This window comes from Aulonocara sp. 'chitande type north' Nkhata Bay, linkage group LG4 (assembly GCF_057382095.1).
Source record: "Aulonocara sp. 'chitande type north' Nkhata Bay isolate Kocher_YH1m ecotype deep benthic linkage group LG4, A_spYH_male_GT1.1, whole genome shotgun sequence".
Lineage (NCBI taxonomy): Eukaryota > Metazoa > Chordata > Actinopteri > Cichliformes > Cichlidae > Aulonocara > Aulonocara sp. 'chitande type north' Nkhata Bay.
Window position 1 is genome coordinate 26,228,040 of NC_141347.1, and position 24,041 is coordinate 26,252,080.

Below are 24,041 nucleotides of genomic sequence, written 5' to 3' on the forward strand. Positions count from 1 at the left end.
GTCGAATCGCATGAATGCAATGATTCAATGTGTAGATGCTGATCCAATGAGCGCTCGAATAGCTACGCCTCGCACGTAATTGTCTGTGCGCGGGGCCACTCAGAGGCAGGCGAAGGCGGGCCTGGGTGGATGGATGACTGGAGTTTCCCTTGCGGTCTGAAGATTAATGGAAGGGGTCTGTTGATCTGAGGAATCGACTATCAGGTGGTCGGTCCCAGGAAACCATTGCACTTGACGGCTTCTTTGGAAACGAATGAGGAGAAATCAAGTGGGATAAGCGCCATTGTTAAAAAAAACCCCGACTATACTGGACATTTTTTTTTTTAAAAGGTCTCAAGTGAGAAGGCCTGCATACACTGAGAGAGTACCTGGTTAGTTAAGGCCAGACTGCGAGGAACGCTCAGAAGCTAACTTTAGCTTGCTAGTTAGACAGACGGAAGTGGCTTTCGACGATCTGTGCCCGGACTTGAGGTTTTTTTTTTTTTTTTTTGGTACAAAACCAAGCCGTCTGTGGAAATAAATAACAACTAATTGACAAGTTGATTTGTCCGTGCTTGCTGGAGAAATCGACGAGCTAACGCTACCAAGCTGACATCCGCTGGCTATCTCTGCGAGCTAACGCGCTAGGCTGAGCTAACTTAAAGCGGCTAACGCTTGGGGCAGTCTTCTGAGTTTCCCTGAAGTCACAACGGAAGAGTACTGCTTTGATCTACATTTACATTTAGTCAATAATGATAGCTGTCAGCTAGTAGCTAGCTGTCAGCTTCATTGAGTCCAGTGACTTGCGTTAACGGTGTAACAATACTCAGTGACTCGCAAAGGAAAACTGATTCCGAGCCAAGGGACTCCACCATCAGCCTGCCATCATGGGCAACACGCCCACAGCAAAGAAGGGCAATGAGATGGAGAGCGGTGAGTTGTACCCTTTACCTCTAAGTTGAAGCAGCTAGCCCGATCATGCCGTCTGCCCCTTAGATCGTTTTGCTATAGTCATTTCCTGTTTCCCATAATGACAGGTACATATGGAGTATACAACCTAGCATCTGTACTGTGCATCCATAATGAGACCACATTAAAATGCTGCAACGGATTTTCTCTAATATGAAGAAGTGTTTGTCAACCTAGACCCACGAAGGACACCCACCCGTGGTCATTCACCTCATACACTGTCATACACTTTCAGCCAAAGTTGTTTTACTGTGAGGCCACGGTCAACTCATCGGAACAGCAGGGGATGTTATTCATTTTCTCTGCTCATCCTGTGGGAAAGCTCGTGACTGCGAGCCCGAGGTTATATTCAGAGTTACCAGTGAGGATGACAACAATTGGCCTCATACAACAGTCATAGGTTTCCTTGCGGTTTGTGTTTTTTAGGTCTTCACATCAGGTCATGAAAGCCGACGATAACACCGCAAACACAAAGCCCACTGTGCAGCTGCTTTCTTGTGCACTTCTTAGAATCGCTTCAGAAAAATAAAACTAACTTCTCTGTTTTTGAAGCCAGAGGAGAGATGCACATACTACTTTGGATGTTTACATTAACCTCCTAGGACCTGTCGTTCACATATGTGGACATAATATTTTTGGTTATTTAGACCAAAATATTCAATTTTGCTCTACATGGGCCTGATATCCACTTACAAGTACATTATACTGCTACTGTTGTATCAAATTTTTAAATGAATATCCTCATATATGGCTCTTATTTTTCTTAAAAACAAAAATAAGGTTAAAAAAATGCCCAAATATCAAAGAGAAATTAAAAATGCATGCCGTGGAAGAGTTCGGGTCTTAGGAGGTTATGTTTACATTAGGATGTTTACATTAAGTGATGAGTGAGATCTTAATGCAGTGACTCTCATAGAGCAAAAATAACTGTTATCAGTGGAGGGAGGAAAATAATGCCACCAGGACAGGGTCATATGATGCATGAGGGCAATTTGTCTGCAGGCACAAAGTTGGGAGTTGAGGTGTCTCTTGAACAACATGTGATGAGCGGCATTTAGAACAAGGGCACTTGTATGCGTCACGGAGTCTGTGTAATGTGGAGAAAGAGGTGATCTTGGACCATCTTATTTGTTTGTTTTTGTCTAGTATATATTTGTTGTTGTTGTTGTTGTTTTTATAAAAAAGTTCTTCAACAAAAGTAGAATTAAAAACCCCCAAAGAAATGTTAATCATATACAATAATAAGTATTTTTAAAAACGACTTAATTTCTTATGAAAATAACTCAGTCAAAACATTTGAAGTTCCTTTTTAATAGTCTGGATCACAGGGTTGCAGAAAAGTTTTGAGAGGACACTGTTTTATGTTTCCATAACACCATAAATGACGCTCAAGTGTGCAAAGTCTGAACGGGTACCTGTTAAATGAATGTCAGCTCCTTGCTGCTGGTAGAGAGTAAGTGTGAAGAATGGCCTCTAGGCTCTCTACTGTACTGTTACCCATGTAACAAGGCCAAGGCTTTCAAGAGCCCTGGCTCAAAGATTTTTAATTTTTTTTCCTCAGGGTTGTAGACGTAAAGGAAACTGACGGATTAGTAGGTTAAAAACATTGACAGAGGAGGCAGTGCTGCCGGAAGGTCTTTTCATACTTTGTCATACTTCACATCTTTATCAGTCTGATCTACAGAGACAGGTGCAGGCAAGGGGTTGAAAGGCCACACCCAGAAGCATCATTTTCCACAGAGCAGCTAGAGATTAAGGGCAACATGGCAGCCGCCTTTGTTTCCTACGTAAAATGGAAGGACAGTGTTGAGAGCTGGTCCAGGTGTTTAACACGTGTCGCGCCCGAACTTTCCAGGCTGGGCAGGCAAGTGAGACACTGAACTGCTGTGCAGAGCTGACCCACAGGAAGAAGCAGGGCGGACAGACAAGTGAACAGCAGTAGGAAGTGAAGGAGCAAGGAAGTTCCAGCCCAGGCTCTGCACAGTTGGTCATCGCCTCTTCTGCTCTATAGACTAAACAGCCATACAAGGATAGCTTAAAGTTTGGGCCTTTAAGACGACGTTAGTTGAGCATTTTTGTGGAATTCCTCCTTGGTAAAATATCGGGACGTACTGCAGTTTTTAAAAGTCTACACGGGACATCAGCTGGCTTCCCTCCAGCATTGTGTGATGTCTGTAATTCACAAGCTGGCAGGAAGGCTGTTTCATCGAGCTGGACCCTGTCTAGGGGACATAGGCAGTGGAGAAGGCAGACATGACCGACCACAGGAGGAGCTAGAGGCTTGCAACTGGAGTGAGTTTTTATTCTGGAGCTGGGCAGTAGCGTGGGTTAGGGGTGGAGCTGTAGCTCATGCTATGTCCCTTTAGCTTAGTCCTTCACAGGCAGAGGGGAAACGTCTGACAGATAACCAAGCTGTGTTTTCTCGATAATGTTGCACTAAATTAATCTCTTGAACTGGGCGATTGAGTGTCTAACGTTCATGTATAAAAATACATCCGCAGAGCAGAGCACCCTGATATTTGTGTCTGCTCAGTTACCACTTGTTTTTTTTATAGTTACAGTGAAAAGGGGGGCAGTTCTCTGTGCACTGTGCTGCACAGCAAAACACTCAGGCTAAAACTACACAACATAAACTTTTTTTTATTTTTATTCTTTGACTTTCTTATGCTTTTGTCACTGTCCTCCTGACTCTAGTTTAAGACATTTTTCTGTACCTTCACACTTAAAGTGCTCTCATTGGGCTTTGCAAAACGTTCGCTTTGCGTTAGTGTGGTTTAAAGGTTGTTGTTTTTTTTTGTGCATGAACAAAAAAAAACTCAGCCAAGTCTACTTATAAGGCAGTTACACACATCCACACATGTGCAATAACACTAAGTGCAATAATCTTTTCTGGCATCGTTGTATTTTTACTCAGTTGTATATAGCATTCGTATTCTATTTTTATCTTATTGTATATTTTTATTCTATTTTATTCTACTGTATATAGTATATTATTTTATTCTATTCTGTACAGCTGTGTACTGTATTTATTCTTATTGTATTCTAATTTTTGCGTCATAACTTTTGCACTGTCCACTTCCTGCTGTGACAAAACAAATTTCCCACGTGTGGGACTAATAAAGGTTATCTTATCTTATTCCCTCTCACTAGGAAAAACATGCTGCTTCTGAACTGGCAAAAAGCCTTATTGGCCAGTTCAGTCTTTTTTTTTTTCTTCTTTTTTGTAACTTAATAACATCACCCTGCAACATATTTACATAACGGCTTTGTGAAAGTTACTTTACATGACATCCAGAGTGTCATAAGTGCATCAGCTTTGGAAGTTTTTTTTCTTTTAAACCTATGTTGCCTAGATGGGTTTTAAGTGATTTCATGCCCATTTTTAAAGCACAATCACTTTCAGCATCCATCTAAAAAACAAAACAAAAACCCCCCCCAAATATTCTTGATCTTAAATCTTATCCCAAGTGATTGTGTTCAAATTGTGTACACTTTGCTGTATAAAATCAAATGGATTTTGATTTGTACTATCGCTATTTTATTGAGTACTTTACTCAACACAGATCGCCAAGAGTAAAATCATAATTGTTGCATTGTCTAAGAAACTGATTTATGATTTAACTTTATGCTTTGTAATTCACTTACGATGGCAGTGTCCCGATAACAATAGGAAAAAACTCTCTTAACGTCAGCCATGCAAAATGCTATCTTTGATGTGTCCACAAGCCAGGGCTGTGTCAAAATGATAATACTGAGAACAAATCAGAAATTATGAAAATCTTTAACACAGATTGGAGACTTATGAATAAGGACCGGGTTTAATTGTTGTTTTCTTTGTACCTTTTATGCTACAGAGCAACCTAAACTAAGCTGGCATCCCCAGATAATACACGTGCGGAGAACTTAAAAGTGTCTTAGGGCGTGTCCTCGACACTCAAGGCCAATGCCAACGCCCTATTTCGCAGTTTTAAAAATGTTCATCCTGTCTCTTTTCCTCTTGCCCATGTTCTACGTCTTTGCCAAGTGTCATGATTCGTGCTTGCAAGCAAACGTAGCTCGGTGTTATCTCATTTTTGCTGGACCTGCTCACTAGTGAGAGGAGACTGGATTTTTAGTGGAGGGGGGAGGGGAAGGCGTTAAAGGAACACGAGCAGAATTAGAGGCAGGGTGAAAAGTTGAGTAGCGAGTAGTTTACTAGTCTCGTGAACAGGAGAAAAAAGCAGACTAGTCAACCATGGACGCATGAAAACGCAAGATAAATCGAGCACAGTCAAACGGTTGAGGTTAAACGTCGGTTAAACCTTTGCATATGTATTTCAAATCAACATTCGACAATCAAATCACGTTGTAAATGTTGCTGAAATGTGTGACACATTGTGTCATTGAGACACACACACGCACACACAGTCAGATTAGTTAGCAGTCCTTGCACTACCAGCCTTTTTTCCTTGCTGGCGTCAGCCGATACACGACCATTAAGATCCAACATCAAAGTGTGCACTGCACTGGTTCAGCAGCTGTCATCTGCTTACTTAACATCTCGCTTGTTTAAAACTTCCCATCACAGAGAGGGAGAGAGAAAGGGGCCACAGCCGTCTGTCTGAGCTGCAGACCATGTTAGGGGTGGGTGGCATGATGGGAGCATCTTTTAACCATTAATGCTTTTCATTAATCAGATGATGTTTGACTGAGTAGTATTTCTGGTGGCGACTTGCAAGGGCTGCAACATTTAAACATGCAGATGACTGGTCATGCATAGTCCTTTTGAAGAGAGGTATTGCTGCAACTTATAGTATAAGGGTCAAAAACTGCATGTATTTTTAAAGTATGTGAGCATTTTGTTGTAAGAAAAAAAAATTGCTAATGGGTGATCAGTGGGTCCTGTAAATATGAGCAAAACCTTGGTCAGTTAAGCAGTTATGACACAGGATGTTTGTGTGCTTGTGTGTGTTTTGACTATGACAATATAATGAGGTAGCACTCAATACAAGTACAACTCCGTCTATAAATATCTGTGGGGTTCATGACCTGCCCCTGCTCTGCATGCAGCTGATTTGTGTAATGCTTAAAGTTGTTTGGGGGGTTTTGTGTGTGTCGTAAGCCTGCACTGCTTATCAGTTGACCTCAGTGTTGAAAGCCAATCAGACATCTCAGGCAAGCTTAGAGCACTAAACTGATAACACGGCAAACTGACACTCGCTGCTAAATAACCCTGAGATCCAGCAGCATGCATGCATCACAAAATCTCCTATACCTGTTCTCAAAATGTGGGGTATTTTCACTTGCTTAATTTTGTCTGCCATGGATGATTGAAATATGCAGCAGTTCTCAAGCTGAAATTACACAATGAAGCTGATGGTTATAGACATTTTACCTGCATGTGACATTCATTGGAGTGCAAAGGTACTTGAAAATACCTGGGTGGCATAACTATATAGACTCAATGGCCAGTTTATTGGGCATACTTGTTAAAGTGCTTTTTGAGGCAAATATGTAATCAACCGATCAGATGGTAATTAATTAATACATTTATTAGGCGTTTAAACATGGCCATTACCACCTCCTGCAAATTCATTAACAGAGCCTTAGACTGAGGTCAGGAGGATCTGCTAGAGCTGAAAGGTGATTTTAAGTGACTTTCACATTGGCGAGGTGGTTGATGTTGGTGTATTTCAGAAATTGCTGATATACTGGAATTTCCTTCACAGGCATCTTTGGAGTTTACAGACAGTGGTATGAAAAATTGAGAAAATATTGAGTGAGTGGCAGTTCTCTGCGTGAAAATGCCTTACTGAGAGGCTAGAGGTCAGAGGAGACCAGCATTTTGAGCTGATGGGAAGATGACACTTACTCAAATAGCCAATTTGTTGCAACCAATGTAAGCAGAAGAGCTTCTCTAAACACGCTTAACCTTGAAGCAGAAGACCACAGTCAGGTGACAGTTCAGAACGCAAAGGACTCCAGTCCTTTTAGTCCTTTACACTAACTACTTCCTATAAGGACTGTAAAAATATATGAAACGTGTATATAAATAACATCACATGTTAAACAAAGAATTTCCTCTTGTACTGACTTTATTAGTCTTAAATTCTTCCTTTTATGCTTTTAATGCTACTCTCTTTTGCTTTTTTGTTTTGTTTTTAACAAAGTAAGCAGCTACATGAGCTAGCTTTAAAACAAACTCCTCTCTGACTGACTTTTCCAGATTTTGTTGCACACATTCTGTAACCAGGAAAAAGAAAGTACTTATTAGCCTCGGGTAACGCATTGCTTTTGCCTCACCTAGTTTCCTGTCTATATGTGTGTAGGAGCTGCCTGAGCTCCACCCATGGTTAATCTCAGAGCACGGAAGCAACATGACAAAATGTGAAGTAGTCTCCTTTTGCAAAACCTCTAAACGGCGGGCACATCTCCTCTCCTCTCTGGGAGTATCGCTGCTGTATTTTCCTCAACTTTCATCTGTCTTTACTGTCCTCACTGCTGATAACAGATTGCTATGCTTCCTGGCTAGGTTGGCTTCTATTAGTTTTTGCGTCTCATGATTAGAACCGTCAGAGTTAGGGGTGTACCTTTACTGCAGCTTCCCTCTCAGTACACTTCAGGGTGCTCCTTGTGTCCGTTAATGTTTTTTGTTTTGTTTTGTTTTGTCTCTCTGATATTGCAGTATTTGGCAAAAATGTATATCATGCATGAAAATAAGATTGATCCCACACTTCATGACTGGCTGTCAGCTCGCTTGCTCCTGAATTGGTCAGTAAATTAACACATCTGCTCTGTTTAAGATGGTAAAACACTCCACATTCATGACTTTGTCAGTATTTGTCCCCTCCCTGTTTTCATTTCATGGCTAAAAGCCGAGTTCTCACCTTTTACAAGCATTTGATCTCATTTCCATTTTACATACAGCTCTGTTTGCTCATTTACTGCTTTCTTATTCACCGCAAAGGCTTGTATGCTATCTGAACAAGGCCTGGTGTAGACTCACACCTGATTTTGGCGCGCGTTGCGGTTTAATGTCGGTCAACTCGCCCTAATATAACCCCTCTATTCCTGCGTCAGAGTGGGGCAGTGAGGCCCAGGGGAGAGATGTGGGATTGATTTTTGGAGGATCAATTCAACCCTGGCACTAAACAACAGACTCTGGTGCTTTTGGGGTGTGTGTGTGTGTGTGTGTGTGTGTGTGTGTGTGTGTGTGTGTGTGTGTGTGTGTGTGTGTGTGTCCCGGGCAGGGGTGGGGGAGGGGGGTTCACTGTGGTTTGTGCCTTCCTGTTTTGCTAGCGTCTCCTGAGAGTGCCACTTTTTATGTTTCTGAAACACCCAGATCATCTCTGAAAGTTTTTCATCAGTGACATCTGATTGGTTGTGCTAATTGGGGAAAGTTTTAGCTGCTGCTAGATGTGTCTAGTTCATCTCAAGGGTACTTGCTTAGGCCTAGTTTTCCATAGGACTTCATCTCTGGGTTGGATAAATATACCAGCTAGTGTTTTATGCCCCCTCCCCCTGATGATTATGCCCCTGTTTAGATCAATATTGTGTGTGTGTGTGTGTGTGTGTGTGTGAGAGAGAGAGACATGAGAGGGAACAGCAGTGAGTACTTTGTGTACAGAATAAATATTGAAACCAAGCAAGGGACCAATTGATCTGCTCGAGTCTAACGGGAGCAGCACTGTTCTCCATACTATGAGTGCACACTGGAGGTGGATGCTACTTTTTGAACTTGGTCTCCAGCAGAGTGAAAGTCACAGGAAAGACTGAAGACTGCCGGCAGGGACTTTTGGCTGGGTTTTTGTGGATGTGTGGGCCTGCTGACTTGACCAGAGTGCTGTCAGAGGGGGAGGATAGGTCATGAGTCAGTGGCTGTGAGGAAGAGGCCAAGAAGTAGTATAGGGGAGACTTTGCAGGGCTAATGTGTGACAGGAAGAGCTCCAGAAGGCATGCAGGGAAGAGGGAGTCATCCTCACGCTCAAGTGAATCGGGGTCGCGCTCGGCAGATGCTGCAGCACCAGAGGTACCCATAGTCCTCCCAGATGGTAAGAAATTTGGAGCTACAGGAGAGTAAGAACATGGATTTAAAAAATGTATTTATTTATTTATTTATTTATTTATTTATTTATTTATTTAGATCAGCTGTATATCCATTGGTACTCCTTGATACCAGTCCTGTTGCTGTGTCCATATAGCTGCCAGCAACTTCTTTCCATGTCTTTCCTTTGCGCAGTTCCAAGTTATTCCAGTAATGGCTTTTTCTGCTTGGAAGTGGAAGTTGTGCAACTTTCACAGGAAATGTTTTCTCCCTGGTGACCATTCTGCTTCCATTGCTCTCTGAGAGCCACAGTGCTCCTGACATGTTTATAGGAACTTTAGTCTTTGCCATTGTTGCTCCCATCCAATTGTTGGAGCTGCTGGTCTTTTGAGAATTTGCAGGAAATGATGTTTGCTAGATGAGAATTAAGCTTTTCTCTTGGTGTGTGTTTGTGTTTGTGTGTGAGAGAGAGAGAGAGAGAGATGCACAAATGCTTGCACGAGACATTTATGAGTAGGTAGCTGTTTGTTTTTCATAATTAATTTTCAGTTTTCTGATTCCGACATCACTCCAAAAGGACATTAGCCGTATCACAAAGCTGATGAATAAACGACCGAGCATTTTCATTATTGACAGTTGACTGGCTTAATTTAAACTGTGCCCCAGGCTGTTGTGTTCTATTGATCGCCAAAGCAGACAGAAATTCCACATGATCATTTAAGCCTTAACATTTTTTTTTTAAGAGATTTGTACATTTTTGTAGTTTTAGTATTGATTTTAAGGTAACGGCTATCAATTAGCTTTCGCTTGAATTCAATTCTTTTAAAAAGATGTCAAAATTGTTAAGCTTATAATCTGATCGTTAAAAGTCGTTGAGTCGTTCTCCACACTTCATTTATGTTTTTGTAATAACAGCAACACAGAAAAGTGGACTCAATTTTACTAAAGCAGTTGTCGGCCTACAACTGTCACCATTCTGTTTCCAGTACTAACAGTATAAATAGCACACTTCAGCTCAGCAGCTGTGCACGGTGCAATGACACTAAGGAAGAATGAGGAAGGGTTGGTTATCTACATGTTCCCACAGAGCACTGAGATTAACCCCATAAAGATAAGGGGGGAAAAGAACTTCTTCATATGACTGTGTGTGTAAAGTTGTTACAGTCTGTCCACAGGATTACAATGCCACTCAAACGTATACCACTTAGGAATGTCTTTTTCTTCTTCTTTTTTTTTTTTAATTAAAGAAAAAAGTCATCTCCATCCATTTAAGCTGAGTGCAAGTGTTATGACTGTCATTAGTTGGTTGGAGTCCTAAAATAGCCAAAAAATAAACATGCTTCTACCAAAACTTGTTAGTGTTCTTGTTCTGATAAAGGCAGCCTGTTAAATGCAGGATAAAGAAACCTTGAAGATTTCATATGAATGTGTGTACTACTCCCTGAGAACAGGACAAAATGACTTTCTTAACGGATAAATGCCAGGACTCGGTGTGCAGCTGATTGTTTCTCTAGATGTACTTACCTTTCTCAGTTAAGTCCTAAACTAAAGCCCCTTTTCCATTAGTACCTACTCGGATTGACTCTCCACGATTCGACCCGGATCGACTGGTTTTCCATTACAATCCCACGACGTAACTAACATGCGACACGAACACTACAATAAAGGTGGGCGAATATAACAAGAATATACCTGTGGCTTGTCATCAGACTCGGGGATCACTGGGTTGTTTTTTTTGTTTGTTTTTTTTTTTTTGTAGCCATTTCCCTCGTTGGCGGGTTTCAAAAATGGCGTTTTTGACTTTCGTAAACAAGATGCTCTCATGGGTGACACTAACGAGCTGCCAGTCAGCGGCATGAAATCTGACGTCACAGTTTAGTACCTTCTCGGATTGCTTGGAACCCCACCTGAGAAGTCACTAAAAAAGTACCCGGTACCAGGTACTATGACCTAATGGAAAACCCTGAAAACTGTTGATCTGAGTGGCTTATTTCCTTCATTAAATACTACTATAAGACTGCACTGGGGTTTGGACGACAGGTCCTCATACAAAAGCGTGTACTAAGTGTCTTGGAAATGAAGTCCCACACGGAATAGCTTTAATTTATTACACAAAGAAATTTATTTCAATGTCGTTTTGACAAACTCAAACGCAGAGGCGGATTTCGGCTTTGCTGACTACATCCTGACTGATTTATCAGTGTTCGGTATTAGCAATTTATTCGTTTCTGCATTTCTAATGGCAGATAAATGAACATTCGAAAAATATTAAAAGCAATTGAGAAAGGCCTTTTACCATTTTACATGAATTGATGTGGCATAGTTTCTGTCAGAGAGCAGCTGTTTGGTTGCCAGCACATATTTGGAACACCACAAACAACAATGAGGCGATTGGGACAGAATGTAAACTGCTAGATACATAACTACACATAACAAGTGTCAAAGAAAAAGTATTGGTCAATATAATCCATATACCGGATTTTTAAATCACTAAATATTGATAGCAATATCAGTCTTAGTCCTGCATTGCTTGGGTTCAAGCGCTGACGTGATCTGCGTAACCTTTAACATGATAAACTTGTTTTATATAACAAAGACTCTTTGAAACATGACTCCCGATGGTAGTGTGCCAGAAAATGAGTCTCTTTACGCCTGTGTTGCCATTAGTCTTCCATGAATCATCATTTTCAAGATTTCTCATCAGCTTCAGGTTTTATGAGATTTTTTCACCAAGGACATTCAAAGTGACCCCAGACTTTTGAGCAGTATTTTCAAATTGAATTTGTAAATATATGCAGATTTATATCGTTTTACTTATTCCATTATTCTCCAGTGTGCAGTCAAAGACGTTTGAGGCTTCAAAAGATGAGTTTGTTTAGTCTAAGCCTGAAGTGATACCTCAAAGTTGTTCTTTGATGGCAGAAATGTTGATTTAATGAAACTAACCTGGAATTCTTTGAAATTGATCACTTAGTTGTAAGAACAAAAAAAGAACAGACTAGAATGAATAGAAGTTCGTTTAGACTCCAGTTTATTTAAAGCTTTACTATTTCAATTTGGCTTTGTTGTTCATTTGTGTCTTGCTATTAAGTATTGCTGTGTTGTATTATTTTCTCTATTCTGTGAATAAGGTCATCTATAGCATTTTTTTTTTTTAAATTTACAAATTTGACAACTTTAACTATGTGCTACGTATTCGCTTGTTCTCTTTCATTGTTGCTTGCTGGCAGCAGCTGATAAATCCAGACATCCAGTCATCACAAGCATGTTATGTTGCTCTCCAGTGCTTCAATATCCTTATAAAAGTCTTATTAAATTCAGTTAGGTTTGGGTGAAAACTCTCTGAATGGGAATTTTGTTTCTCTTTGCAGTGAAGGAGTTTCTTGCCAAAGCCAAAGAAGATTTTCTGAAAAAATGGGAGAATCCAGCACAGGTGAGATGAGACATAATTTAGTTTCTCCTCATTACTGTGTCACTCTGTTATTTGTAGCATGCTTTAGTTTTAGTTGTGTTGAGGCACTGTATTGTTAGTGTATTTCACAATGAATCGTGACTTGATTAATGTTTCTTACGCTCATTTACTCAGATAGCCAGTGTCATGGAAATAGGCCTGCCCCTAAACTAATGAAAGCCCATTCATTTCTTAAGGGCAGTTCGCCCTCTGCTGGGCATGTGTGTAATAATACAGTTGACAGCCACTTTCAGTCGCAGAATATATAACCCTGCTGGATTTATCAGGCTGTTAAGGAGACGGCATTCTGTCATCCAGACGTGGATCGCTTATGCAGATGTTCCTCGGGGCTACTTTCAGACACGAAAACGGTGTCTGAGAGTGCTACAGGCCATGTGCAGTTTTTCCCCTTAAGACTAGTTGCAGGACTCGATGTGGAACCTACTCTTGTGAACTGCGACCACGCTTTTGAATGTCCATTTTTGCCATTGTTAAGAAGAAGCATGATCTCTGTGTCGCGCAGGGTGCTACAGCGAACGACCCACCCCTGACTCAGAGAGAGAAAGAGAGAGGGACCAGCATAGATAGATCATAGACAATTTTCTCAAACTTAATATAATTAGAAGAGATTTGGTGAAATTAAGTTTTAAATGTGAACATGTAATTGCTTTTAAAGGCATTCTGTAGTGCACCGAGCTGCTTAGACAGAGGCACGCGAGTGCAACTGCACGTGTTTGCCCCTTAATGTAACTGCATGCATTCAGACTTGTGTTGAATGAGATGTGCTCAGATTACTGTAGCACCTTTTATGGAAAATTAACAAGGTCACTTAATCAGCAGCGAAGCCACGACATGTTTAGATGCTGTCAGAGAAGTTCACCATGAGTGTGCCTCAAACAAAAGACGATATGTCCGATTCATAGTAAAATATCTTGTTACTGATATGGGATGGCCTTTTAGTTCAGGTTTAGCAAAGAACTATGTGGGGCTTGTAAGGACAAACAGATTGTGATCGTTCTCTAACTGGCATGGTCTTCTGTCTCCCAGCAAACTGCGGCGTTGGATCACTTCGAGCGTTTGAAGACTTTAGGCACGGGCTCGTTTGGTCGAGTCATGTTGGTGAAACACAAAGAGTCTGGTCAGCATTACGCCATGAAAATACTTGACAAACAGAAGGTACGGTATTTTTGATGAAGCTAATTCAAGAGTATATTGGAGAGTAAATAAATATGACTCAATTGGGTGCTCTGGCTTGTATCATATCATGCCTTGTACAAAAACATTTATACCAAGATTGTATGAACCATTTGTTCTCATATGTTCTTACAAATACTGGCTTTGGAATTTCCAGAAGGTCACGTTGAAGTTTAGACGTTTTCCAGTGTCAAAAGACACTTTCTAGCTTTACATGTCAAAGTTTCGGGAAATTCACACCATAACTACATCATAACTGCAAAACCCCCTGAAACCCTGTGGGTAGCCTGACAAGCACGTCGTAGAAATGGAACTACGCGATGGGTCGACACTGCTCACAGCTATTCTGATTGGCCTTTTCCATACTGTGCATTTTTGGTTACTTTTCCACAGCGTTATTTGAATTTATCGAAATCTGTCCTGAGATGTAATCATTGTTTTGGGGGTTTGTTTTTTTTTGTTTATTTGTTTTTCTTTTTGACAGCCTTCTTACCTTTCTATGTCCTGATCCCTCACAGGTAGTGAAGCTGAAGCAGATAGAGCACACACTGAATGAGAAGCGTATCCTCCAAGCCGTCAGCTTTCCATTTCTGGTGCGACTGGAGCACTCTTTTAAGGTACGCATTTGTGTCCTTCCACTTCTGTTGTTTATCTGTAGTAATTTGGCCGGCTTGTTTATGCGTGCATGCTTTACGTGTCAGTAAGTCTTTCCTCATCTCACTACAGGACAACAGCAATCTGTATATGATAATGGAGTACGTGCCTGGGGGTGAAATGTTCTCACACTTAAGGAGGATTGGTAGATTCAGGTGAGTTGTGTTAACTCTGATGAAAGGCCTCCATGTGCTGTTCCCAGACTTTAAGTATTGAGCCTCGTATGTTGTTTTTGCAGTGAACCGCACGCCCGCTTCTACGCAGCGCAGATTGTACTGACCTTCGAATACCTTCACTCGCTGGATCTCATCTACCGAGATCTGAAGCCAGAGAACCTGCTCATTGACCAGCAAGGTTACATACAGGTATGGGTTACATGTTTGTATTCAGTCATCATCAACAACATTTGCTGCTTAGCGTCTCTAAAAGTGCTCTCCCCGTATGCGACTAGCGGCTAAGGGCTGTTTATTCTGTTTCTTAGGTAACAGATTTTGGGTTTGCAAAAAGGGTGAAAGGCCGAACTTGGACGCTTTGCGGGACTCCCGAGTACCTGGCGCCAGAAATCATCCTCAGTAAAGTAAGTGTTAAGCAGATTAACAGGGGAAATTTAGGAAGCAATTGCTTCATCAGCTTTTAGACTGTGAAACTGCTTTCTTTTTGCTGTTTCCTGTGAAAATTGTAGTGTGAAGTGTTTGTTAGCGGACATGTTTGATGCCCTTTGTTTCTCATGTATTCTTCAGGGTTACAACAAAGCTGTGGACTGGTGGGCTTTGGGAGTACTGATATACGAGATGGCTGCTGGTTACCCACCCTTCTTTGCAGACCAGCCTATTCAGATTTACGAAAAGATTGTATCAGGAAAGGTGAGTTTGGCTACCTGGAAAAATTTGTGTAGGCATTAGAACTGTGCACTTATCCCCAACTAAGGACTCATTTTTACCACCTATTACTGCTTCAAATACACACTGTTACATTTGAACCTTTAGCCTTTATGATTTGAAAAGTGTATAAAATAACGCATTTAGCTTTTCAATTATTATTTCTGAGAAATACTGTCTATGAATCAAGAGAAAAAGTTAATGTCGACTAGGGCTGAACGATATATCGCATTTGCGATAATATCGCGACATGATCAAGTGCAATTTTCTAACCGCAAAGGCTGCGATTATACTCTGGACATGTCCAAATTCATGGGCTGCATCCTCCTGAGGCCGCATTTGTAGACCGATTACGTCACAGCGACGCGCCGAAAGCTGTCCAAATTACTACTATATCCCAGAATTCATAGCGCGGCCCAGCCAAACTCCAGTTTCCAACAATGGCGGCCGCTACTAAGTTTTAAAATTACTCATACTAATCTTTCTGGGTCACAAAATAAACTTAACATATTTTCAGGCGAGAAAGTAGTTGTGTAAACATCAAATATCTGCTCGGTTTATCAAGATATCCCATATTTGCAAAAGTGCTTCGACGTTTTCAGAGGCGTCTGCTATCCACCAGCTCGACAGCTAGCCGGGAGCTCGAGGGTTACTGATGCGGCTGAGAACGGCACAACTCCCGCACATCATTTTCAGATCACCGTGGAGTTTCGCTGCTCGGGTTAAACGTAATATATAAGTCACTTAGACAACCTAAAAATGTTATTGTTGGGCTTTTTTCAGTGTTTTGTTTGTTCGTGAGTAAATCGGTTTGGCTGAGATTAAAGTTATTAGATTAGATAAAATAAAACTTTATTAATCCCCCGGGTGGGTTCCTCCTTGGTTTTCACACAGCTGACTAAACGTCAAACAGAAAACTTATTAAACAGAAGTATGAGACAGTCGAGAATTTACACCAGTGTCTGGTTATATTTTAGATAGCAAGAAGCAGACGGCCGAGTTTATTAAACTCCACCGAGACAGCGGTGACGCTAATCAGAAGGCTAGACCGTCCAATTTCACGCCTTTAAATTTTAAAGGCGTGTTTGTGTGTGTGTTTATACAATTGCTATTATGTTTGCACTTTATGTGTAATGTTACTGACTGCAGAGATCAGTAAGATGTGTGTATTTTTTATTTATTAGTTTTATTTATTTAATATTATTTTTTAATTGAATGACTGTCTAGTAGTTCACAGATGTCGAAAAACTGAGTGTGGTAAAGCCACTGATTTTGTTTATGTATATTTCTGCAATCTGCACATTGTACTGACTTTCATTTTAATGTTTACACCAGGGTTCCTTGTCAGCACTTTATGCTCAGATGTTTGTAAGCTAAAAATAAACTATTGTGTATGTTCAAATATACTGTTGTGATTGAAGAAGTTAAATAAAAATGTCAGTCATCAATTCATGCATCACCTCATGTCATCATAACAGAGGTCTGTCTTCCAGGAAAGAACAGTTTAAAATTAATGTAATATAGTATTGGCCATACTATATGATGTATTGCTTGTCTTTGTTTAATAATACAGAAGACAAAGACCTTAAAAAATAATCGCATATCGCATCGCAATCGCAATATTGGGGCAAAAAAATCGCAATTAGATTATTTTCCATAATCGTTCAGCCCTAATGTCGACTCTATGAGCCGCCGCAAAACTCATAAAATCAAATGCAGACAGGACAGCGCAGAGCACGAGCTGCAGTAGAAAGAAGTCGTGCGTGAAGTGATTCCTCTGTAAAACTGTTTAATATAATGTGTAGTTTATAGCTCCCAAATGTCATCTCTGACTTTCACGTATGGTCTCAACAGTGGTGAGAAAAGCAAAAGAACAACTAGCTGGAAGCAACTCCTTAGACACAAATGTCTCATGCAGCAGAAGGTTCAAAGGAGAGTGGAAACAAATGGACACAACCACTCACAACCAGAGAACCATCAAATTTAATTAAGCCGTGTCTCTGTGCTCTTTATGTCTACACAGGAGTCTTTTAGGCACTGTATTGAGTCGTAGGTACATTAACACCGTAGGTGCATGTTTTAAGCACAGGAGAGTGGGGTGCTTTTCATTATGCTAGACACATCTTCTTATTTCCCTTACTGGTATTACTTTCTATCACATTTGCTTCTCATAGCAAGAGAGAGAGAAAAAGAAGGATACATCAGGTTTTCCTTGCATTTTTGCTCTTCCAGTAGGCTCCTCATTTCTTCAAGGTGCATTTATGATTCTTAGATCTTCCATGATAGCAGGGAGGGGGGGGGGGGGAGGAGAGAGGATGCAAGAATGCTTGTTAGCAAAATGAGAAGAATCAATATATGTATATACTTTGGGCCATACTAAAATGCAAGCTCTTATGCGTGGAGGATTGATTAAAATATAAATGTATCTGCTTTGAGAAATGCACATGACATGGAAAATTGAAAACGGCCACTAGAGCGCCTTCTCTGTAGACATGTTGGTGGGTGTGATTTTCCACCTGAAGGTCTAGAGTCTCGCAGTGTATTTAAGTGATTATACGAGGAAGGAATGAATAGTTTATTCCAAACCAAATATAAAAACAATTTCAACCTTGCATGAGAATATAGAGCCATGAATGGTTATTACACTTCAGTTAAACTTTAACTGAATTAGCTTAATTTTCTAAAGTTGAACTCTTACGTCAGAAAAGTCACAATAAGACATTTTCCCCCAAAATGATCAGCCTTGTGCCTGAGAACACACTCCGAACAAGACTCTGATTGCTTTCTGTGGTTTGCAGGTTCGCTTTCCTTCCCACTTCAGCTCAGACCTGAAAGATCTGTTGAGAAATTTGCTGCAAGTGGACCTGACCAAGCGCTTTGGCAACCTCAGGAATGGAGTCAATGATATCAAGGGCCACAAGTGGTTTGCCACCACCGACTGGATTGCCATCTACCAGAGGAAGGTAAGAGGTTAGCTTTCATGCAATAGGAATGTGAACATAAATATAAACATAGTCTGGGGTCTGAAAAAAGGAGTCGGGGTAAAAGTCCCTCAGACCAGCTGTTTTTCTAATGACCAATAGGTGGTGATTGTATTTAAATCTGTGGGCAAATGACAGATGATTGAGAATTTATGGTCTCAATCACTAGTTTCATGTCTTATAGAACATGGCAATCACATGGTTGATCATTTTGTACATTATTATGACTTTTACAGTAATATTTAAAAAAAGCAGGGGCTGCTTTAGAGCGATGCTACCTCTTGACATGGCAATGTAAAAAAAATACTCCAAACAATGGTTGTCACTATGGTAGCTACACCCATCTTTTATATACCGTTAATGTTTATAAGTGTTTCTTCGTATTTACAATTGAAGGAATGGAGAAAATTCCTTATTACATTCTTTCCTTAAAAACGAAACTGCTTTTAATGAGATTTCGGTCAGCTTAGGTGTGTTTTGTGACTGCGGATAATTTCACTGTGTTCTGCCTGTGTACAGAGGGTATTTCAGTGGAGGTTAATGGGGAAAAATATGCAAAGGTTTTAGTACTTTCCCCTTTCCTTCATGCAAAAAGTGGATTCTGCAGAAAACAAAAGCACTGTGCCTAATTTGAAAACCCATGTTCAGCCTTTGTCAGTATAATATGAATACAAATACAAGTTTGAGCTCCTGAGTTGTAGCTTTTAATTCCTAATTCACAGTTAAAGTTGTCAAAGGATTTTACAAAGTTTGAATAGCTCTGCATAAAACGTATGTTAAGGGCAGCTGCCTTTATAGGTAGACCTGACACCACAGACAGGTGAACCTGTCCCCCCCCACCACCTCACCTCTATTTGTTTTTCAGTTTGATTAAAGCTAATGTGGATTCCCTGCAAAAAGACAAATAACTGATTAATGTTAATTGAATGAATAATTGTGCTGAATAACCAGAATTATGGCATTTTTTTTGCCTTAATCAAGCAGCCTAAGTTCAAATATGGGCATCTGGGAAAGTACATGATTACACTGATGGTCCTGCAGGGTGTTCACAGATTGATTATCAGACAAACATCACAAATATCAATGTAGGAGTGTTTCATCGAATAATGCATTTGAAGTTACACTTTAACCGCTTTGTCTGTGCGTCTGTCTCCCATCTGCGTTCCAGGTGGAAGCTCCCTTTATTCCTAAGTGCAAAGGCCCTGGTGATACAAGCAACTTTGATGACTACGACGAAGAAGAAATCAGAGTCTCCTTCACAGAGAAGTGTGCAAAGGAGTTTGCTGAGTTCTAGATACCAACCACGGTGGTGATATTATGAGAGAGAGGCAGGGATTTAGAAAGTTAAAGGGGGTCTGAGGACAGAAAGCACTAAAGTGGACTGATAACTTGCTTATATGTGATGAGGAAAACGATGTAAAATCCACCCCCCAAATGGAAAGACGGAGGCAAAGTGATAAAAGATCCAACAGAACCAGCAGTGTTGCCTTTTTGATTGTTTCTCAACTGTTACCTTTACACTTTATTTATCCCTCTTGTGTTTTGTGCCAGGGGCTTGACAAGAACAGGCATAGGTTGTGGCTGTTCAGCTAGATTTGTTTCTTTCTGATGGTGTAAATGACATGTTTTCAGTCTCTGCAGGTTGAGGCATTGATTTTTCTGTTAAGGTACTGAATCTGCTAAAGCTCCTTTTTTTTTTTTTTTTTTTTCTTCCCTCCTCCCCCTGAGCGGGCCCTCTCTTCAAGCTTCTCTAAGAGTGATCGTTGTATCTTGTCTCCTCCCCACCCCCGGTCTCCTCTCCACCTCTCCATCCCGAATCTGTCCAAGCAATACCAAGTCCAACAGCAGTGCCTATCATAATGCCAACTGGTTGGAAAACTGTGTCAAAAGCGTTGGTGCAGAGCTTTGGCTACGGTGGCGGTGGCCCTCGTTCCCGTTTTGGTTGAAAGCTTGAAAAACTCTCTGCACCTGCCTTTGTCTGCTCAATGTGGCATGATTATTGGGTAGTTGATGCACTCTGCTGCTTGCCGCTGAAGCAGCGGCGACCTCTTTGATCAGAGTGAAAATGATTTATCACAGTAAACTTCACTGCGGTCCTGCTCGTTTAGGGACCCGCGGGAAGTAAACATGAGGTCTGCATTTAAGTCTGTCTTTCTCTTAGCTGAATTTATTAGAGCATTTTAAAAGGAAAAAAATCCTATCAGTGATCATTTTGTCCTTTTTATGTCGATCTCTGTGCTTGTGTGTTATTTAGTGCTCACGGGTGGGTTTAAAAAGCTGTGATTTAGCAGCAGCTAACATTGTGGTCACACTCTTGACTATTGTTTATTTAAGTCATAGTACATTTATACATGTATATTGATATATATAAATATAAGATAGAGAACATGAAATATCCATCTTTTTTCAACATATGTCTATGTCTCATAGCTGTGAAACTGACTTTAAGATTTTATAAATAAACAGATATTATATAAATTCTGCCAAATTTGCAAACTGAGAAAAATGCAGTTTCCTGTATGTGACTGATGGTGGTGGATTTTAATACGCAAAACAGTAGCAAAAGGTTTCAACAACATGTGCATGTTATTTTTGTACAATATCACTTTTAAAGAAAGACGGCAGAGCTTTGTGCTTTGCTCGTGCCGAGGTACCTGAGATCACGAATAATGTTTAACATTAAAAAGGACAGTCAGTGCTCTATTGGAAGATGGATTGGGAACAAGACCCAGTTAAATGCGTCAAAGTTCTTCTGGGTTTGAGTCATTATTCAGTTGTAGGGCAGCAGATTGCAGATAATTGTCACCGGGGTTGTGCTTCTCCTCTTCCCTGACCTTTTTGCCCCACCCCTCCCCTTTTTGTAATTCTCCCTACATGCAACACCTTCATAGATTTACAGTCCAACCAATTTTCTTTTTCTTTTTTGAACTGTTGGGTTTGGGAGTGTTTTGTTTCTTTTATTTTTCCAGCTTTCTCTGTAACAAATTAAAACCAAGGAAGCAAACCTAAAGCTTTTTTTTTTTTTTTTTTTTTTCAGCCAAGTTTCTTTACATGGATGCAAGACAATCGCAGACCAAATCTTATTGCTGGTTTGTTGAGTGAACACAATGTTTTGGTTCATTGAAGGACTTAACGCTGTCGCCCACCTGCCATCCATACATAGGCCTTAGGTGCTAGACCTTGTCCATCTCACTGAAAAGTTTCTGTGAACTGTTTGATGTGCATCGAGCTCTTTGTCATACAGTCGTGTAACGTGACATGTTTAGAATGTTTTGGGGGGTTTTGGCTCCAGTTGATTTCAGTTGGCTTGAGTGATCATTTTTGGCAGTGTCTTAATACGATTGAGATCAATCGCAGGATGATTTTTTTTTTCTTTCTTTTTTTCCCCTTTTTTTGAGAATGTCTTGAAATGGAGAAGTTTCAGTGCTGTTTGGAAACCTGATGTGTGTGGGGTTTTTCTTTTTCTTTTTTTTAAAAATACATTTAGTTGGCAGGTTTGGTTTTTCTTGCACGTGGTAAAGCAGCCCAATGAGAAGACTTCCCTCTGGGCCTTAGACATGTTTGAAAAAGCACTGTTTCCACAGCTAACGGTCTGGTTGCTGGTTAACCTTTTTTCGGGGGAATTGTTTGAGCATCACACTAAACAGTAAAGTTGCTCACTAACCAAGCTGTCCAGCCTTTTGAACACAGTGAAGCACAGGCCACACAGTTCATTTGTGCTAAATATTTGAGTCCTTTAATACACACTGTAATGTTTTGAAGAGGGCACATGTAATGCCTTTCTACCCAGCGATGACTAAACCGTCGACAGGTAGAAGGCAACGCCACTTGATCCACTTCAGACACCGAAGCATCACACTTTGTTTTTTCTTTACAATACAAGACGTATTGTCACTTTTCTATCAGCTATCAACTGCTCTGTGCTACTTAAGGTTTTTTTTCTCCCGTCTGCCTTCTCTTTTCATCAAGTTTCCACACACACTTCTTTCAAACATAACACTTTTTACATCTGAGATGTTTTGCGTTCATATTTTCTAATTGTATTTTCAGAAAAAGAGAGGAAAAAAAAAAGCAAAAACAACATTAATCTTTCTCCTCATGACCTGGGTACAGTGATTGTGTAGTCTATTGTACCTTTTGGGAAACAATACTGTATATCCTTGCCTTCAACAGTCTTAACTATCTTACCCTCTTCTGGAGAACTTGACAGATACCCTTAGAACACAATGAGTATGTTAAAAATATATATACATAAAGTAATATTTTGCAAAATGTATCATTCCAATAAAGTTTTACTTGTTAAGACTAATATGTCTGGGTTATATGTAAACTTTCTCTTTACTTCGCAGAAAGCAGTTGTAGGGTAACAGCTGGATAAGACAAATAAACATGCCGGTAGGTGATGGCAGATGCTGTATTTCCACCGTCCTGTCTGTTATTGTGAATCGTTTAAGAGGATAGCAGGCGCAATTGAATAATGCAGTGTTGTGTTCATCCTGTCACAGTATGGTGTCAGTTACCAACCAGCTCCCAGCACCCCTTTTCCAAATGTAACCCCAACCATAGTGCACTCTTTTATTTTTTTCTTCCCCCTCTTTCTTTCTTTCCTCCTCCTCACTTGCATCTATCTGCATAAGTCATACAGTTGTATGCAAAAGGGTTTGGCACCCTGCGGCGAATTGCATATTTTTGTTGATTTTTGAACTGAAGACCAATAAATACGACTCCTGCAGCAAACGCGCATCAAAAATGAATTCTCCACATGTTAATGCACTCCTGCCACTTTGATTTATTTAATGAAATAAAAAGTACTTGTGGGCATGTGCTGTTAAAAGCTTCAGCTTGGGTTTCATGTGTGGATCGCTGTCGTCTTGCAGAAGTCAGCCACTTTTTCAGTTGCACTTCCTTGGCTCGATCGCATGACATTTGCATCCTGAATTTGCTGATAGGCAGTGAAATTTTTTTCTTCCCTTTTATCCATGCAATGTTTCCTGTGACACCACCCCAAAGCACAATATCCCCAGCCCCAAGGTGTTCTTTTCATCAGTGCAATTCCTTCCCTCTCTCTTTCTCTGAATATATATGTATAGATATCTATAGATCTATATATGTATCTCCAGTAAATATGACCAAAGAGCTGAGCTTTTTGTTCTCCATACAAGTCTGGCCTATCCAGATGTTGCTCTGCATGCTTCAGATGCTGAGTTTTTATAATAGGACCTCAGATAACGTTTCTGTTTTTAATGGCTTGCATATTGGCCACAATAATCCACCATGGAACTTTTTCAAGAAGCTGAAGCTGAAGCTTTTCCCACTGACTGAGGGAGGGGAGAAAAAAATTGTGAGTTGTTTTCTTAAAGATTAAAGCAATCTGCGAAGGAGTAAGGGATTCAGAATTTCCAAATCAAGAAAAGCCTCAAATCACAAATGGAAAAACTATTGGAATGACTCGCTGTGTAAAATAAAGTGGGCAATTTGGCCAGTGGTCCGCATATGTTTGCACGTATTAAAGGCCTAGAAACCTGAGCCATCAATATGAATGCACTATTTCCATTAAAAAAAATACAAAGCCATGGAGTAAATCTGTTATTACATTACACATTACATTAAGAAAAATGTTAGTGCATATTTGTAAATATGGAGAACATGCAGATGAGTGACTAATTAAATGGAAAAACCTTAAACTTTGACCTTTTCATTGAGGGTATCTGGTGACTTTGTTAAGCTGTGGGTGACATAGTTTGAGCCTATGATGTCTTCTTAGGGGCTAATGGTCACTTTAAATCAATACAGATTTGTCCTAAGTAATCCCATGATGAAACGGGGGTGGTTTCTTTCAGGATGACAAGGACCCCACCCCATCTAAAATGCAGAAAGGGTCACTGAATGGGCTGAGAGACTCCTGACTTAGT

The 24,041-nt window shown here is 40.4% G+C and overlaps 1 protein-coding gene across 3 annotated transcripts; it reads left to right on the forward strand.

Annotated features, from left to right (window-relative positions):
- Positions 1–105: 105 nt before the first annotated feature.
- On the forward strand, positions 106–22,438 carry prkacaa (protein kinase, cAMP-dependent, catalytic, alpha, genome duplicate a). Of its 3 annotated transcripts, none has more exons than XM_086289450.1 (10): positions 106–912; positions 12,343–12,404; positions 13,470–13,598; positions 14,135–14,233; positions 14,343–14,425; positions 14,509–14,635; positions 14,752–14,847; positions 15,011–15,133; positions 17,947–18,111; positions 19,298–22,438. In XM_086289450.1, the coding sequence occupies exons 1-10, from the start codon at positions 867–869 to the stop codon at positions 19,421–19,423; spliced, it is 1,056 nt and encodes a 351-aa protein (XP_086145576.1). In that variant the 5' UTR covers positions 106–866; the 3' UTR covers positions 19,424–22,438. The 3 variants fall into 3 exon arrangements, with proteins under 3 accessions (XP_086145576.1, XP_086145575.1, XP_086145574.1); XM_086289449.1 differs by lacking the exon at positions 106–912 and adding an exon at positions 2,756–3,240; XM_086289448.1 differs by lacking the exon at positions 106–912 and adding an exon at positions 8,565–8,978.
- Positions 22,439–24,041: the final 1,603 nt, after the last annotated feature.